General features: G+C 42.1%; 2 protein-coding genes across 17 annotated transcripts in view; one reads left to right on the top strand and one right to left on the bottom strand.

The window, feature by feature from the left end:
* The window catches only part of ZNF382 (zinc finger protein 382), a 28,898-nt gene extending 22,088 nt beyond the window's left edge, over positions 1–6,810 (bottom strand). The window contains exons 1-5 of one of the 12 annotated variants that reach the window (XM_034946587.3): positions 6,704–6,749; positions 4,406–4,476; positions 2,524–2,557; positions 1,972–2,098; positions 1,284–1,376 (exon numbers count right to left, since the gene is read on the bottom strand). In XM_034946587.3, coding sequence (XP_034802478.1) covers positions 1,284–1,376; positions 1,972–2,005 — 127 coding nt within the window. In that variant the 5' untranslated portion in view covers positions 2,006–2,098; positions 2,524–2,557; positions 4,406–4,476; positions 6,704–6,749. Of the gene's footprint in view, positions 1–1,283; positions 1,377–1,971; positions 4,477–6,320; positions 6,455–6,703 lie in introns of those variants that run through there. The other 11 variants (XM_034946586.3, XM_034946582.3, XM_008960803.4 and 8 more) reach the window with 11 other exon arrangements.
* ZNF529 (zinc finger protein 529) overlaps positions 6,381–19,438 on the top strand; it is a 61,112-nt gene continuing 48,054 nt past the window's right edge. For 4 of the 5 annotated variants that reach the window (XM_063600190.1, XM_063600191.1, XM_063600189.1 and 1 more), the window contains exon 1: positions 6,787–6,925. The gene's annotated coding sequence lies outside the window, so the exon portion shown is untranslated. Of the gene's footprint in view, positions 6,726–6,786; positions 6,926–19,438 lie in introns of those variants that run through there. The other variant, XM_063600192.1, reaches the window with a different exon arrangement.

Here is a 19,438-nt window from a genome sequence, read left to right as displayed (position 1 = left end):
CGTACATTATACCTATAAAACATGGAATAGATTCTTGGTAAGGTAATAGCAGCAATATTTCCACAAACCCAGGCAAACAACGAAAAGATTTACATGGGGAGTGATATTCATACCTAAAATTTACATTTTAGAGGCATGAAAGTCAGCCATGTATAGGCACTTTACAGATGTCAGGTCTTTAAAAATAGATCACTAATAGGATGGATACTACGAAAATACAGAAAATAACAAGTGCTGGTGAAGAAATTGTAACCTTTGTACACTGTTGGTGGGAATGTAAAATGATGCAGCTGCTATAGAAAACAGTATGGTGACTCCTTAAATATAAACACAGAATTACCACATTATTCAGCAATTCCACTTCTGAGATTATACCCAAAAGAACTGAAAGCAGGGACTAAAACTGATATTTGTACACCCATGTTCATAGCAGCAATATTCACAATAGCCAAAAGATGGAAGGAACCCAACGGACCACTGATGGATGAATGAATAAGCAAAATATAGTATATACATACAACAGAATATTAATCAGCATTAAAAATGAAGGAAATAGATGAACCTGGAGGACATTACATTAAGTAAAATAAGCCAGTCAGAAAAAGGATAAATACTATGTGATTGCACTTACAAGAGGTACCTAGAGTAGTCAAATTTACAGAGACAGCAAGTAGAATGGTGGTTGGCATGGCTAGGGAGTAGGGATAAAGGGAAGTTATTTTTATTTATTTATTTTTTTTGAGATGGAGTCTCGCTCTGTCGCCTAGGCTGGAGTGCAGTGGTGTGATCTTGGCTCACTGCAACCTCCGCCTCCCAGGTTCAAGCAATTATCCTGCTTCAGCCTCCTGAGTAGCTGGGATTCCAGGTGCCCACCACCATGCCCGGCTAATTTTTTTGTATTTTTAGTAGAGACAGGGTTTCACTGTGTTAGCCAGAAACGGTCTCCATCTCCTGACCTCATGATCCACCCACCTTGGCCTTGGCTTCCCAAAGTGCTGGGATTACAGGCGTGAGCCACCTCACCTGGCCATGGGAAGTTATTGTTTCATGGGTACAGAGCTTCAGTTTTGCAAGATGAATAGTTCTGGAGATGGATGGTGGTGATGGTTGCACAACAGTGCGAATGTACTTGATGCTACTGAACTATATGCTTAAAAAGTTTAAGATAGCATATTTAATGTTATGTGTATTTTACCACAATAACAAAAATAGATCCCTAAAAACATTCAAAGGCTTCAACTACTTGACATTTAATGTTCACTAGACTTCATTTATAGACTCACCTAGGTAGCTGTAACTTGGAAAAATTCTCTGTGTCCATAGCTCTTCTCCTTGTTCCAACTTGCGGATCATATCAGGCTTAGCCATGTGAAACCCTGATGATGGAAAATGAGACTTTTGGTCTAAGCTGTTTCGACTTTAAAACTATTGAAGTAAGATAAAGATACAACTTCAAGGTAGTAAATGAGGTATACATTAATGTCTTACCAAAGTTAATACCTTACACTACACAAGTGATGATATAATCATATTTTCTTTTCTTTCTTTCCTTTCCTTTTCTTTTTTTTTTTGAGACAGTCTCACTCTTTCACCCAGGCTGGAGTGCGGTGGTGCAATCTCAACTCACTGCAACCTCGTCTCCCAGGTTCAAGTGGTTCTCGTGCTTCAGCCTCCAGAGTAGCTGGGATTACAGGCATGTGCCACCACACCCAGCTAATTTTTGTACTTTTTAGTAGAGACTGGGTTTCACCATGTTGGCCAGGCTGGTCTTGAACTCCTGGCCTCAAGTGATCCACCTGCCTCGGCCTCCCAAAGTGCTGGGATTACAGGCGTGAGCCACTGTGCCTGGCAATATAATATTTTCTGCCAAAAAAATAATCACCTCTAATCTCTGAAATTCAAAGTCCTATATGTTTCAGGAATTCTTAGAAGGAGATGCATGACAGTGAAAGATTCAGGAGTGTTTCTTACCCACAGATACGAAGTGGCAATAGTTTTCCAACATCACATCCCTGTAGAGCGCCTTCTGAGCAGGGTCTAGTTGCTGCCACTCCTCCTGGGTGAAGTCCACAGTCACATCCTTGAATGACACTGATCCCTGTAAGGGCATACTCTAGTTCATCCTGAAGTGATCGGAAATGTGTGAGAACTAGATATTGGAGACCTAGTACTGACAATGTTTACTGGTCAGACTAGTTTCCTTATTTATGTTTTATATTGCATAAAATTCTCTCTGAAAATACATCCATTTGTATTTACTTATAATCTCATGCTAAACATACTGAGATCACACTATTTGTCCTGAATGTGACTGGTTGCCTGGTAGACCAAAATGAACAAAACCCTGACCCTGCTCATGAGAAGTTATAGGCTAAGAGAGGGGCATACATGTAAATACATGCACTTAGTAGGTTTTACAGATGCAATGACAGAAATACGTACAAGGTAAAGTGTCACAAAACAAGGAAAAATTTCATTTTGTACTCCGAGGCTTCATTGAGGACATAAAAGTTTTGTACTCACAACGAATTTGTTTTGTAGGAATACAGGGCATCAGCTTTTAAAAATTCATGGGGAGAAAAAAACCAGTTAGTAAATCAGGAAATAGCAAAAGGCACAGTATGTTAGGAAACAGTCTTTGAGCTCTAAGAAGGAAAAGGTATATGGAGATAGGCAGTGGGGATATTATGACATGATACTAGATTTTTTTTTCCTACAGAACAGTGGTCTTAAAGATATACTGAACACATTCCCAACATTGTAGCTATTTATAAACCATCAATAGGCATTTATGAAAATCTACATTGTTAATTAATACTGCTGCCGAATGTAAATTGTTAGTATTTTATTTCCTTCCAATAGACCATCTTATACATTCTACTGTGAGGCATGCCCTACTTTGGGTCTGTTGCTTTAAGGAATGTAAAGAACATCAATAAACATAAGTTGACACACGTTATGTGATAAAAGTTTTGAGGTAATACTCCTGAAGACTGGAAAAGGCTTATCACATGTTAGGTGGAAATGACAATTAAGTAACCATGGTTAGAAATGTCTCCTAGATTAAGGAAGTGTCAGCGGGCTGACAGAGGACAACTGCTCCTACATGACCACCATTACAACAGAGATGGTCGTAAATTGGCTGTAGAGTGGAAAAGATACAGGCATGTTATCTGCATAGGCAAATGCATGGCTGCTGGGACTAGAAAGTGAAAATGGGAAACAGAAGAAAATGTAAGCTGGACCAAAGGAAGTAATGAGGTAAGCTTTGGAAATGTACTTTGTCTGTGGAACATACAGGTGGTGATAGCTACTGGAGGTTGGATATTCGGTTCTGACACTCTGGACAGAGGTCTAGAGTGGAGAGGGGTATTTGAGAGTCACTAGAATCACACTAAGTGTAGCCTTCAGAGTGAATCTGATTGTGCGTAGAGAAAAACGGACTGTGAAGAAGAAGAGAACCAATTAGCATCTGAGGAAAACCAGTATTTTAAAGGTTGGTGGATGAGCTAAAGAGGAATTTTCTGAAAGATATGAAAAGAGGACAAAGTACTGTTTGATCAACAATAGAATATTTCAAAAGTGGCCTGGCATATGGATTTCCTTCTCCTGCACCCGCAAATAAAAAATTAGAAGAAACTAAAAAGAAAATAACAAATCTCTAACAGCATTGGAATACTGGAAAGGTTTTCACTGGCAGCCCACAATTTGTAGGAATGGCTAGCAGACATGAATGAAAAAAGAAGATCAGAGAGGAGGAACATAAAACCCGTTTCCTTTACAAGCCTGCAATCAAATTGCTATCCTAAACACCTCACAAAGCAGGACATCTTTCCAGAAACGAATGCTGGGATCTACCACTTCTATTTCCCAACGTATCATTGCAAAACCTAGGCTAGCGGAGATAATCAAGGTTTTTCCACGTCTGCTCCATGACTACTCACAGCTTAGGTCTCAAATCAGCATCAGGACAAGTTAAATTCATTCAAGCCATATATTCCCATTTAAATCAAGACAATACCTTTCTATTCCAGCAGTTTGTTTGTGAGAAGACTGAGAAAGGAGATGATGAATGATATACCCAATGAATATGTACAACCAGAAGGTACACTTGGGGAAGGCTTAAGTTGATTTGGTTGGAATGGAGAAATTGTGAACCGGGCTGGATATAGGGTGAGGCAGGTGAGGCACCTAGAATGCAAAATTTAGGAGGGCACAGCCCTGAGGGTACCCCTTAAATATTTCACCTCATGCCACTTGCCTGCCTCAGCCTAATCTGGCCCTGACTGAAGACTAATTTCATGGAAGCAAATCCCAATATCAGGGAAGGTTAAAGGACAGTGAAGCTCATGTTCATACACCATGAAAAAAAGTTATTTCAGAAAGAGAGGAAACATCATCTCACCTGAGACATGGCTTTGAGATTTCTAGATGAACTTTCTCTTTTGAGCTCCTCTTTTGGAAAAAGAAACAGTCCTGAGAAAGCAAAGATGGAGGATATACGTATGTGAGACCATACTTGACTCAGAACTCCCAGAATTAACTCAGTTAAATCTGCATGAATGTTCACTATTTCAGCACTTGTCCACCCTGTGTACCCTTCAGATGTCCAGGATGGTAGTTAGTGGGAAAACAGACAAATCAGGCTCCCTCACAAACACCAGAAACCCAGTCTCTTGGTAAAGTATACAGGATTCTGGGGAACCTGTTTTAGCTTGAAGAGAGGGAACACTGTGTTTTTCCCTCTGCAGCTCTGCCTTCCATCTACCTCTAACCACAGGTTTACTGTGTATTTCCAAATGGTTCTTCTTGGACTTTTTGCCAATTTACACTGATAGTAGTGGATAAGAATACCTTCCCAAGCCCTGATGAAGACAGTTGACAACTTTTAAATCTTTGCCTATCTGGTCTATATTGTAGTTGAGAATAATCTTTTTTTTTTTTTTTTTTTTTTTTTTTTTTTTTTTTTTGAGACAGAGTTTCACTCTTGTTGCCCAGGCTGGAGTGCAATGGTACAATCTTGACTGAGCGCAACCTCCACCTCCCGGGTTCAAGCGATTCTCCTGCCTCAGCCTCCTGAGTAGCTGGGATTACAGGCATGCACCACCATGCCCGGCTAATTTTGTATTTTTAGTAGAGATGGGGTTTCTCCATGTTGGTCAGGCTGGTCTCGAATTCTCGATCTCAGGTGATCTGCCCACCTTGGCCTCCCAAAATGCTGGGATTACAGGCATCAGTCACTGCACCAGGCCCGCAAAATAATTATTTTAATTACTACAGTGAGACTGGACTTATTTAAAATCTATCAAATACTTTTTATTATCTTAGCAAGCCTAAGGGAGTAGGAAACCTCACTCATATACAAGTGTTGAAAGTGGTAGTTATGCCAGGCACAGTGGCTCACACCTGTAATCCCAGTACTTTGGCAGGCCGAGGGGGCGGGGGGAGGGGATCACTTGAGGTCAGGAGTTCAAGACCAGCCCGGGCAACATGGTGAAACCCCATCTCTACTAAAAATACAAAAACTAGCTGAGCGTGGTGGCACAAGCCTGTAGTCCCAGCTACTCAGGAAGCTGGGGCAGGAGAATCACTTTAACTTCAGAGGTAGAGGTTGCAGTGAGCAGAGATCATGCCACTACACTCCAGCCTGGGCAAAAGAGCAAGACCTTGTCTTAAAACAAACAAAAAACAACAAAAAAAGTGGTAGTTATGGTAAAAAAAAAAAAAAAAAAAAAAAAATTTCCTGCATATCCCCAATGGAATGCTATTCATTTCAACATATTGGTTTTAGTTAATATGGTGTTTCCAGGAAATGAATCTGGGAATTATGAAAATCATCTCTTCCCCTCTGATACTGTTATCTCTATTTTATTTGCTAAATTGCTACTTAGTTACAATTTTGGAGGCAGGCTTAATGGCTACTATTCAGATAATCAAGTCTTACATAACCAACTAGCCATGGTCATAACAGAGTTCCTCAATCATTCAAATATTTAGGTCACCAAGGCCACAAAACCACCAGAAGTAACAGTAGGTTACAAACACATGCAGAGTCACAGTCAATCAAACATCCTTCAGAGAACCACCAACCTACAGGCCCCACTTGTCATTCACAACCTCAGACAGCAGCTAACACGACTCCAGGCAGTCACAACCACATCTACAAATCACTTGCAATTCTCCACATTCAAAGGCAGTCTCAAATGCGACTCACACCTAATCTAAAAATAGACACACGCAGAGGAAACCTCGCGCAGCAACACTACTCCGTTCACTTTTCACACACAATCGGCCACAACATCCCAAAGAGAGGCAAGCACCTAAAATGCAGCAGGTTGGGCGCAGGAGGCCACCCCTATTCAGCGCGCGCCCGCGCGCGCGAACACGCAGCGCCCGCTCCGCGCGGGGACCCGCCGCCAGCGATGGCGCTTCCGCGGGATTAGAACGGGCAAAATCCCCCTTCGCGGAGCTCGCTCCGGGTCACCCTCAAGGTCACGCCCACGGACCACGCCCGAGGCCCGGCTCGTACAGATCGGAGCGTCTGGATACCGCGGTCCCGGTTCCCTCCTCAGAATTTCCAGGCCCGGCTCGGACTCTTGGTTACCTCCCCGGCCTCCCCACCCGGTTCCGCGTCCTTAGACAGCTCTCCCGGAACGGAGCTCCCAGTGCCCTCCTTGGCCTCCTCAGCACCCCTGGCACCCACCAAGCCTCACCCCCGGCCCAGGGTGAGTCGTCTGCGCCTGCGCACTCGCGCGTGGGCCTGAGCTCCCAGGAGTCTCCGGGGCGGCCCGTTAGGCGCCGCGCGGTGCTAGCTGCCGGCGCTCCCCTCCGTTTGCACCCACGCCCGCCCTATTGCGGCTGGCACTACGCTTCTGCCAGGACCCCGGCTCCCTTTTCCGTTGACCTGGTGTTCGTTTTCCATGTGGTGAGTTGAGGTGACCCGGGTCTGGATGCGAGAAGAGCTCACGGCAGGGGACCTGGGTTCATGGGACGCGGAGAGGGTTTGTGGAGGCAGAAGCCCCAGGCCTGTGTGCAGGTCACCTGCTGGGGAGGGAGACTGTGTGATTGTGTTTGTGTGTGCCGTACTGTGGCTGCGTCCGTGTGTGGTGGTGTGAGTGGGCGCGCCTGTGATGGTCCCGGGGGGGCGGGGGGTGTGCACAGCAGGGGGTGTGTGTGCACAGCAGGTGCACAGCCGGGACAGCCCTGACTGTCCCCGATTGGGCCCGCGGGACTGAGTGGGGGCGGGGCCGTTTGTGTGACGGCGCTGAGCAGTGACTATGAATGTGTCATGCTGTTATCAGTGATCCTGTGACAGCGCTGTTGTGACCCACTGGAGACTGTGATCAAAACTGGCCTGGTGCAGCTTTTGTAGAGTTTGATTTCTGCAGTTCTGGGGCTCAGGAATACGTGGACAAGGTCCCCGTATGGCTCGATCTGTGTCTGTGGAAGACACTGAGACCTTCTGTTCTAAAGCATGGCCCCTGTCGCTTTCATAATGCATAATACACAGTGGCATGCAGCCTCGCCAACCTCTGGGGCCAATTTTAAGTTACTTGGTTTCTTGGAGTTTGTTATACTGGGATTTCTTTCACTGCCTCAGTCATTTCACTTTATAACCACGTTGCACAGTGTGCAGTCAAATGGCTGTCGAAAAGGAAGTTGGATATTTGAGATCCAGAATGAAGTTTCCAACTGAAAAAGCACAGCCTTGTGTTTCACATGGACAAGGCTGTGTTCTGATATGCACAGCCTCGTGTTTGATATGGAGATGGTAGAGCTGGAATTGCTCCCAAGGCAAGGTTCTGGGAAGATATGATATTGAGGCCCCAAGAGTAGGATTCGTTTCTCCAAAGATTTTTTGTGTGTGTGTGAGATGGAGTTTTGCTCTTGTTGCCCAGGCTGGAGTGCAGTGGCGCAATCTCGGCTCATTGCAACCTCCGCCTTCCGGGTTCAAGCAATTCTCCTGCCTCAGCCTCCCGAGTAGCTGGGATTACAGGCATGCACCGCCATGCCCGGCTCATTTTTGTATTTTTAGTAGAGACGGGGTTTCACCATGTTGGTCAGACTGGTCTCGAACTCCTGACCTCAGGTGATCCACCTGCCTCGGCTTCCCAAAGTGCTGGGATTACAGGCGTGAGCCACCGTGCCTAGCCAAAAGATCCCTTTTGGAAGCTCTGTGGGGGCAAGTTGAATATTGCAGATCCACAGCATTTTCATAGCTGTCTAAAGGAAATTATTGTGAATACAGAAACATTTCAGTCCCAGGCTTTGGTGAACCTGACTTTTCTTTATGAAGGGAAGAGTCAACAATATTCCAGTCTTTCTCATACTTCCATCTGGGCATGTTCAGCATGGGTTATGGAAGCTTGCCGGTGGTGAAGAATGTGTTCTTATTTAGCCTGTCTGGGCTCCAAGAAAGGCTGAGTATATTGTGATTCCCTTTCTTTCCACATTTTGCTGTATTCCAAGAGAAGAGCTCTGAGAGAAGAAAAGCATTGTAGTTGCACATTTTAAAGCCAAGCTGGAGGTCATTTTGAATTTTTTCTTTGTTTTATGAAATGCATTTTTGTTTTTCAGGATGTGGAATAACTTCATTTGAAATGCTCACCAAATAGTGACTTATCTATTTACCTAGTCTCTAGTCCTTCTCTTCCCAGTTACTGATGACATTGTGAAGACAGATCTCCTTCTTTCCAGTACCTCATCAGATGCCCTTCCTAGAGTTAATTTTCATATAACACCTTGACAGTATGTTCACTTCTCCTGTGTGCTCTTTTTGTTTAAGCATTCTCATGACATAGAAATAGTCTGCCTTCACACGGTTATTTGTTACGGAGGAGACCAATTGCTTAGGTAGAATTACACATTAGATAGTTTAGATTTTCTTCAGAGACATGAGTGGAAAAACAGCAAGATAGGAGATCGTTTGAATGGTTATAGTAACTTTTTTTGTTTTAGAGGACCTTAGGAGTTAGAATATTATTGCAGAGTATGTGCAGAGAGAGCTGTTAAGAAGGGCAGGAAGTTTTTCCTAGGGGATACCTTAGGATATTTATATGGTACCAGCTAGTTCTTGCATGAGGTTTGGCCACATCAGGTGTTTTTTTTTTTTTCTTTTGAGACGGAGTTTCACTTTTGTCGCCCAGGCTGGAGTGCAATGGTGCGATCTTGGCTCACTGAAACCTCCGCCTTCTGGGTTCAAGCGATTCCCCTGCCTCAGCCTCCCGAGTAGCTGGGATTACAGGCATGCGCCACCATGCCTGGCTAGTTTTGTATTTTTAGTAGAGACGGGGTTTCTCCATGTTGATCAGGCTGGTCCTGAACTCCCCCCACCTCAGGTGATCCACCTGCCTCAGTCTCACAAAGTGCTGGGATTACAGGCGTGAGCCACCGTGCCTGGCCAGGTGTTTTTTTCTTTTTTTTCCCCCAAGTCACATAACTGTGTAGACTGTGTGAGTATGGTATAATGGTCTCTGGGTCTAGAACAGGGGTTTGCAAACTATGGCCCTGTGGGCCAAATCCAGCCTGTAGCCTGTATTTTTGTATGGCTTGTGAACTGATTGGTTTTAACTTTTTGTTAATAGTTGACCACGAGAAAAAAAAAAGGAGAGTAATATTTCATGACATGTGAAAATTATATGCAATTTAAATTTGTGTCCATAAATAAAGTTTTGGATTTTGGCAATTAAAAATTTGTAGAGGTGGCCGGGCGCGGTGGCTCACACCTGTAATCCCAGCACTTTGGGAGGTCAAGGTGGGTGGATCACAAGGTCGGGAGTTCGACACCAGCCTGACCAACATGGCAAAACACGATCTCTACTAAAAATACAAAAATTAGCTGGGCATGGTGGCATATGCCTGTAATCCCAGCTACTCGGGAGGCTGAGGCAGGAGAATTGCTTGAACCTGGGAGGCGGAGGTTGCAGTGAGCCGAGATCGTGTCACTGCACTCTAGCCTGGGAGACAGTGAGAATCCATCTTAAAAAAAAAAAAATTGTAGCGTTCAGGTGCAGTGGCTCACACCTGTAATCCCAGCACTTTGGGAGACTGAGGAGGGAGGACTGCTTGAAGCCAGGAGTTCCAGACCTTATCTCTAAAAAAAGGAAAAACAAAGGGGAAATTTTTCATCTCTCTTTTATATAAACTCCTATATAATATCCTTAATTTTGCCTTTTAGTTCACAAAGCCTAAAATATTTACTATCTAGTCCTTTACAGAAAAGTTTGCCAACCCCTATTCTATAGTATCTGAATTAAAATCTAAGGTTTTGCTAATTATTAATACTGTGTGTGAATTTGGGCAATATACTCTATCTTTCTGTTCTATAGTTTATTATTTATATAATAATAGTACCAATTTCAAAGGATTTTTATGAGGATTAGCAAAGTTACTATTAACAGAGTAACAAAACAGTGGCTGATAATAATAAATTATTAAGCTTAAATTTAAAACCTTATTATGTGGATATTCTAAGTCATTCCACATTCACATATAAGGTGTAATGAAAATATGAGGTTAATTGTGATGGGCAGCAGTGTGATCATAGCTCACTACAGCCTGGAACTCCTGGGCTCAAGCAGTCCTCCCACCTCAGCCTTCCAAGTAGCTAGGAATACAGTTGTGATTAAGAATTACACTTGTGGCCGGGCGCAGTGACTCACACCTGTAATCCCAGCACTTTGGGAGGCCGAGCCAGGCGGATCATGAGGTCAGGAGATCGAGACCATCCTGGCTAACATGGTGAAACTCCATTTCTACTAAAAATAAAAAAAAATTAGCCAGGTGTGGTGGTGGGCGTCTATAGTCCCAGCTACTCAGGGAGGCTGAGGCAGAGCGAGACTCCATCTCAAAAAAAAAAAAAATTACACTTGTAATTAAGGAAATAGGATGAAGGTTCCAACAGAAAAAGCACAGCCTGTGTTTGATATGGAGATGTTAAGAGATGGAGATGTGGTACCCAGCTAGTTCTTGCATGAGGTTTGGCAGCATGAGGTGTCTTTTTTTTTTTTCCAAGTTACATAATTGTGTAGCCTGTGTATGGTATAATGGTCTCTGGGTCTATAGCAGGGGTTTGCAAACTATGGCTCTATAGGCCAAACCCTGCTTGTAGCCTATTTTTGTATGGCTTGTGAACTGATTGATTTTAACTTTTTCAATAGTTGACAACAAATCAAAAGGAGAATAATATTTCATGACGTGAAAATTATATGCAATTCAAATTTGTGTCCATAAATAAGTTTTGAATTTGGTCAATTAAAAATTTGTGGAGTTCAAGTGCAGTGGCTCACAAATATGCTCTGTCTAGAACAGGGATACCTCACCTGGAATAATTTGCCTTGGAATTATATACCTAATTATTTATGTTTATTTTATTCATGCATATTTTTTCCTCGGCAAAAATCTCTAATTTTATGAGAGTATTAAGGGTATATACAACCCAAAAATGTTTTGAACCACTGATCTATAACACCTGGAAATGAACTTTAGGAGGAGTTTATCCAAAAACAATTTCCTGTATTATGTAAATATTAAGTCAGTCAGTTTACATCCAAGTGATGTAATACTACATAGATAATAAGAAATAGGAGATACTAATATAAAAAATATAAGATGGAATATCATATAACATTCATATTTGTGAGCAAAAGTACACAATGAATTGCTAAATTATAAATCAGTTGAACTATGATAGGCGTTTATTAGCAGCTTTTCAAGGATTATATTAACTGGTCATTCAGGAAAGAAAGGCAATGATAAAACCACATTTGTTAAGCCTCCACTGTGGCCCAAACAGTATTTATTCAGTGTGAAAGGGCCACTTACCTCAATTTTGCACATCTGAACAAAAATCTTAATATTGGAAATGTCTCAGTACATTGATGAAATATGGGAAGAGAATGTACAAGACTTGGTCAGGCACGGTGGCTCATGCCTGTAATCCCAGCACTTTGGGAGGCCGAGGTGGGTGGATCACCTGAGGTTAGGAGTTCGAGACTAGCCTGACCAACATGGTGAAACCCTGTCTCTACTAAAAATGGAATAATTAGCTGGGCACAGTGGCACATGCCTGTAATCCCAGCTACTCGGGAGGCTGAGGCAGGAGAATCACTTGAACTAGGGAGGCGGAGGTTGCAGTGAGCCAAGATCGTGCCACTACACTCCAGCCTGGGCAACAGAGTGACACTCCTTCTCAAAAAAGGAAACAAAAAAAAAGAATGTGCAAGACTTGGTAGGCTTGTTTATTTTGGTCAGTTTGGTTTTAGTGCTGCTCTATGTCATTTTGCCAGCCTGTTTGCTCACAGTTTTCTTAATAAGTAAAAGATAGCTTTCCCTCCCAGCTCTTTAGAAAAATGCTTTAGGTTTTATCATTCCTGATGATGGAATTAATGCAGTCTAACTGAAAAAAATTCAGTAACCTAAGTTGACTTATAAAATAGAAAGTTGTAAGTACTCATAGTTTTATTATCTAGAAAATGTTCACTATTAATATTTTGGTGTACATTCTTCTCAATTTTTCCTTGTAGATATGTTAATATGTTCTTGTTTTTTTCAGAAAGATTCACATGAATTAGTCATTTGAATGAGAGAAGACCTCTCTACTCTTAGCTTGAAAAAGAAATTCAAATCAGTCATGCTTTTGTTAGACTTCCACGTGTGTAGGGATAAAAAGGAAGTGTCATTGATGCCCAACTGATTTGACAAACATTCTGAGTATTTACACCTTTTAGAATTATATACATATCAATTTATGCATAATTACCAGGAGAACAGGTAGGCAGCTAAGTAAGGTAGCTAGTCAGAATTATGTATGTATGTATGTATTTGTACAGATTTAGGTAACTTTCACAAGACAGCATTAATCTTTCAAGACCAGAAGTCTTAGGAGACTTTGTTATATAAATCACACTGCTGAGGATGGGTTTATGATTTCTGATAACAGAATTAGATGTTAATAGTTACAAATAGGCATAAAAGACTGGATTGGCCAAGGAACAAGACTGATCTTTGGTTAATATTTTCAATTTGTTAACTAATTGGGTCAGACTCTCTGAGCTATGTTTATAAGCTGAATGATTTCTCTCTAGCTGCTGTCCTTTTCTTTTTGAAAACATCTGTGGGTAATGTTGTTAGTGAAGACTAATTACATTTGCAGGCTGTGCTTTGTAAGATATTAGCTTTATAAGAAAGAGCAGGCCTCAGAAAGCATGTTAAGGACAGAAGACACTTTTCTTTAATACTAATAGATTATATGACATGACATAGTCTTTTCATCATCAATACAAATAGATGATATTTATTAGGTGATTTTTAGGTACCTATTATGTGCCATGGAAGTGATTTGTTGTTAGTTTTTTTTTCCACTTAATTCTGACAACTCTGTGAGGTACAAGGTGCTGTTGTTTTTCTAATTTTATTGATGAGGAAATCTAGTTAATGCCAATAAAATACTTGTCAAAGCACAGAATTAGTAACTTTCAGAGCTAAGATTAACATATTGAAAGTTTTAATCACATCTTTTGTTCTTATCTGCAACTGTACATAACCTCTCAACCATTTTTTTTTTTAAGAGACAGGGTCTTGCTCTGTCACCCAGGCTGGGTTGCAGTGGTGCAATCAAGGCGCACTGTAGCCTCAAACTCCTGGGCTCAAGCTACCCTCCTACCTCAGCCTCCTGAGTAGCTGGGACTACAGGTGCACATGTCACTCGGCCCGGCTAATATTTTTTACTATTGTAGACACAGAGTCTCACTATGTTGCCTAGGCTGGTCTTGAACTCCTGGTCTCAAGTGATCCTCCACCCTCAGCCTCCCAAAGCGCTGGGATTACAGGCATGAGCCACTGCACCCAGCCAAGAAGTAGTCTTAAATGAAAAGAAAACCATAGAAAATACAGAGAAGCAATACTAATATAAGGATGCATAACCAGTCAGCTATTACTAGAGTCAAAGCTGAATCCTACCCAGGCAATTCCTTGTACTGGCTGTGCAGCTCTCGTGGCCTGACCAACTTTATACCTGCTTCCAAGACCCTCTAGGAACGTGTGTCTTTGTCATTTTAAGTATAGATATCTACAGGAATGTGGCATGGGCTTTTGGTGGGTGAACAGATTGCAGCCTGCTCAAATCTACCTGTTCAGGCAATAATGTAGGATCTGGATAATTTATCCAGTCTCCTGGGGTCTCACTGAATAAAAATATTTCCTTCATGTACCTCTCCTTTTAATATCTACCTATTTTAACTTCTCATAAGTAAAATAATCTTCTACTCAATATCTGTGTAAAATTCATCCATGTTGTTCCATATAGCAGGTACCTGTTCCTTCCTTTTGCTGTGTAGTATTCCATTGTAGGATGTGGCACAGATTATTTATCTGTTCTATTGTTGGAAATTTGAGTTGTTTCAAATTTTTCTATAGAAATACTGCTAGTATGACCATTATTGTCAAAATATGGACAAAGACATGCACATAAGTATTAATCCTCTCCCCCACCCCTGCACACAGACATTATGGAGATAAACAGGGGTAGAATTGCTGGACTGTATGATGTATGTATGTTCAGTTTTCGTAGATACTGCTAAACAGATTTCCACTGTGGTTGTACTTATGCTGTCAGAAGGACTGCATGAGAATTTTAGTTGTAACAAGTTAAGCACAGTATTATAATCTTTATGGTAACTAAAATAATAGTGCATGACAGTATGAACTAATATGGCAAACTAGAATAATAAAATTATTTGACCAATAAAATAAAAGGTAAGAATGGGGGAATAAAAGAACAACAAAAAAAGAGGGGGACACATAGAAGTAAATGTTGATGAACTTACCTCCAACGTAGTAATTAAATTAGTAATTTACATTACATTAAAGAAATTTAATGAAACTGGACTAAACAATAAAAAGATTAACTATTGGCTGGGCACAGTTGCTCATGCCTATAATCCCAGCATTTGAGGGGTGAGATGGGAGCATTGCCTGAGCTCAGGAGTTTGAGACCAGCCTGGGCAACATAGTGAGACCCCATCTCTACAAAAAATTAAAATTAGCTGAGTGTGGTGATGCATGCCTATAATCCCAGCTACTCAGGAGGCTGAGGCGGAAGGATCACTTGAGCCTGTGAAGTCAAGACTGCAGTGAGCTGTGATTGAGCCACTGCACTCCAGCTTCGGTGACAGAGCGAGGGACGAAAAGAACAAAATCAACCATATGCTTTTAGTAGCTGACACACTTTTAAGTATAATGACATAGAAAAGTTGAAAGCAAGGCTGGGCGTGGGGTCTCACGTCTGTAATCCCAGCACTTTGGGAGGCTGAGGCGGGCAGATCACTTGAGGTCAGGAGTTCGAGGCCAGCATGGCCAACGTGGTGAAAACCCCATCTCTACTAAAAATTAAAAAAAATTACCTGGGTGTGGTGACACACACCTATAATCCCAGCTACTCTGGAGGCTGAAGCATGATAATTGCTTGAACTGGGAGGCAGAGGCTGCGGTGAGCTGAGACCAAGTCACTGTACTCCAGCCTGGGTGACAGAGTGAGACTCCATCTCAAAAAAAAGAAGGAAAAAAAAGTTGAAAGCAAAAGTATGAAAGAGGTAATGCAAACACCAACAAAAGCTGATGTTTATTTATGTCAAAAAAATAGAGTTTAAGGCCAAAAATATTATGAGAGATAACATGGAGGCAGCTCATAATGATAAAAGTTTATACCCAAGGCTGGGTGCGGTGGCTCACGTCTGTAATCCCAGCATCTTGGGAGGCTGAGGCAGGTGGATCACGAGGTCAGGAGTTCGAGACCACCCTGGCCAACATAGTGAAACCCTGTCTTTACTAAAAATATAAAAATTAGCCAGGTGTGGTGGCACACGCCTGTAGTCCCAGCTACTCAGGAGGCTGAGGCAGGAGAACCTGGGAGGTTCTTGAACCCAGGAGGCAGAGGTTGCAGTGAGCCAAGACCATGCCATTCCACTCCAGCCTGGATGACAGAGTGAGACTCTGTCTCAAAAAAAAAAAAAAAAAAAAAAAAAGAGCTTCAGGATATAAAAAGGTCAATAAAAGAGAAAGGATGAATAGACAAATTCAGTCATCATTGGAGATTTTAGCACACCTTTCAGTAACTGTTAGAATAAGAAGACTAGAAATTATTAATGATGGAGGTGAGCAAATGACCTAATTGACATATATAGAATACTGTATCCAACTAGATATAGTACCATATACATTTATTTATACTTCTATATAGATATGTATAATGTAGATATATGCTATCTCCAACTAGACAATATTATATGTATATTGTAGGTATATGCTACATCCAACTAGAGAATATAAGTCTGACACTTATTGAAATTTAGGCAAATTACTTGCCCTCTTTGTTTTTTGTTTTTTGAGACAGACTCTTGCTCTGTCATCCAGGCTGGAGTGCAGTGGCACAATCATGGCTCACTGCAGTCTCAAACTCCTGGGCTCAGGTGTTCAAGTAGCTCAACCTCCAAGATGCTAGGACTACAGATGCACACTACCACACCTGGCTAATTTTTTAATGTTTTGTTGTAGGGACAGGGTCTTGCTATGTTGTCTAGGCTGATCGCAAACTCTTGGCCTCAATCCTCCCACCTTGGCCTCCCAAAGTGCTGGGGTTACAGGCATGAGTCACTGCACCTGGCTTACTTGCTTTCTTTACCTTTTGTGTCTTGCTCTGTTGAATGGAAATAATATATTAAATTATAGAGCTGCAATGAGGATTAAGTGACAAGGTTTATAAAGCACTTCTCAAGAGAGTTCTTTGTAAATATTGTCAAGCTGCAGAGGTCATAAATTCACTCTTCTTCAACTTGGATACTGAGAAAAGAGGTAGTGACCAATGCTACTGAAGGAAGTTGTGTAGTGATTGTGATTGAGAAATAGGAGGCCGGGCATGGTGGCTCACGCCTGTAATCCCAGCACTTTGGCAGGCCAAGGTGCGTGGATCACAAAATCAGGAGTTCGAGACCATCGTGACCAACACGGTGAAACCCCGTCTCTATTAAAAATACAAAAATCAGCCAGGCGTGGTGGTGCATGCCTGTAATCCCAGCTACTCAGGAGGCTGAGGCAGGAGAATCACTTGAACCCAGGAGGCGGAGGTTGCAGTGAGCCGATATTGCACCACTGCACTCCAGCCCGGGTAACAGAGCAAGACTCCATCTCAAAAAAAAAAAAAAAAAAAAGAAAAAAGAAAAAAGAAATAGGAAGTGCTGAGCTAGAAGCAGTTGGGTTGGCTGGGAGGCAGGATTCCATGTGGCCCAATGCCATTTTGAAATGGCATTGTTTTCTGCTTTTGTGTGTGTGGTGTGATCAGGCAGTTCCAGTTGCTGCATGACAAACCACCCCAAAACTTCGTGGCTTAGAACAATAACATTCTTTTTAATTATGAATCTGCATATTAGAGCATTGGGGGACAGCTAGTCTCTGCTCTACTTGGCTTCAGCTGAGGTGGCTTGAAGGTTGGGAGTCGGAATCATCTGAAGACTTGCTCGTTTTCACGCGTGGTGGTTGATGTTGGCTGTTGGCTGGAGCTTCAGCTGACTACAGCTGGAATATCTAGTTGTGGCCTTTCTATGTAGCTGCTTGGATTCCTCACAGCATGATGGCTGGATTCCATGGGGGGCATCTTGAGAGAGATTAGGATGAAGTTCTGTTGCCTTTTTTAACCTAGCCTTGTTAGATACACAGTGTCATTTCTGTTGTATTCTGTTTATCAAGGGAGTCCCAAAGGCCTACCCAATTTCAAGAGAAAGGGAAATAGACTGTACCTCTTGAAGGGGTTAGTGGCAAAGTTTGGAAGAGCATGCAGGACCAGAAATGGTGTTATTGGTCTCACTGGAATTTATGGTCTCTGATCATTCCTGATGCCATTCATGCAGTTCTGGTGTGGATGGTGTCATCCCTTTGCAACCCTAGAAAGTCAAATGGAGGGAGCATTTTCTCCCTCTGTTATCTCAAGATAGGGTTGAGTGGCTTAATTTTAGGTCCAGGTCAGCATTAGCAGAGTGGGGGATGGGCCAGAAACTTGCTGTCTGGACCCTACTTTTAGATTATGAGGATGTCTGCTTGGTGTCTACATCTGTCTGCTGGACTCCTTGTGGGTGCAGGGTTTCATTTTGTCCAGAATCCCTCTTACCTCCCTGATTTTGGAAGCTGAGAGGCACATCTCATCTCATGGGCAGTTTTCCTTCCCCAGCTCTTGCCTCTGTGGTCTCAGTGCTTCTGCAAAGAGAGGACCCCTGAGGAAGACTGACAAGTTCTTAACTATTTTTAGCCATGGTTTTGGTGAACTGTTTGTCTCTACTTCTTAAACACAGTCATATTTTAGATCACGTAAACATTATCTTATCTTGAAATGTCCTATGTAACAGAGATCTAAGAAGTTGTCCCCAGTTCCAGTGAGTGATGATGCCAAACAGCCCAAGATTCTCCTAATGGATCCCTCTATTTTCCCATTAATATTTAGCATCCACTATCGGTTCAGCCCTTTTTTTTTGGAACAGTAAAATGAAAGCTCTTGAAGAGGTATTGGACCGTCCAAAAGATGGTGGACGGATGATTAAAAGAAGCTGATTTCATTCGATTATAGATTGGGACCTATCCAGGCACAGTGGCTCGTGCCTGAAATCCCAGCACTTTGGGAGGCCGAGGCAGGCAGATCGCTTGAGCCCTGGAGTTCAAGAGTAGCCTGGGCAACATGGTGGAAACTCCATCTCTATAAAAAATTAGCCAGGTGAGGTGGTGCATGCCTGTAGTCCCAGATACTCTGGAGGCTGAGGTGGGAGAATCACCTGAGCTGGGGAGGTCGAGGGTGCAGTGAGCGGTGATCGCGCCACTGAACTCCAGCCTGGGTGACAGACTGAGACCCTATCTATAAAAAGAAAAAAGAATCTACTCTTTAGGATTTTTAAGTAAATACTTGAGTCATCTACAGAGGAAGTTTTCTTCTTTGCCGGTATTTATAGGTTTCATTTATTTTGTTGCCTTATTGTAATCGCTAGGACTTGCATTAGTAGTCATAGATAGGCATTGTTGCCTTTCTTATCATAGGAGGATTGTATTTAATATTTCATCACTATATTATAGCTGGAAGTTTTCATAGACTATTGAATTGAACAAGTTCTCATCTACTTCTAGCTTGCTGAGAGTTTTCATCATGAAGGGATATTGTATTTTGTCCGATAATTTTTTGTATACTAAAGTGATCATATTTTTTTCTCCTTTATTCAACTAATATGAATAAAATTGATTTTTAAAACTGTTAAGCAGAAAACAATGCCATTTCAAAATGTCATTGGCCTACATGGAATCCTGCCTCCCAGCCAACCCAACTGCTTCTAGCTCAGCATTTTCTATTTCTCTTTTTCTTTTTTATTAAATCTTGTATTAGTGGTTCATTTTGTAACCTTTTTACATA

Source organism: Pan paniscus, chromosome 20, assembly GCF_029289425.2.
Source record: "Pan paniscus chromosome 20, NHGRI_mPanPan1-v2.0_pri, whole genome shotgun sequence".
Classification (NCBI taxonomy): Eukaryota; Metazoa; Chordata; class Mammalia; order Primates; family Hominidae; genus Pan; species Pan paniscus.
Note: the sequence above shows the minus strand (reverse complement) of the source record. Positions and strands in the feature narration are given on the sequence as shown.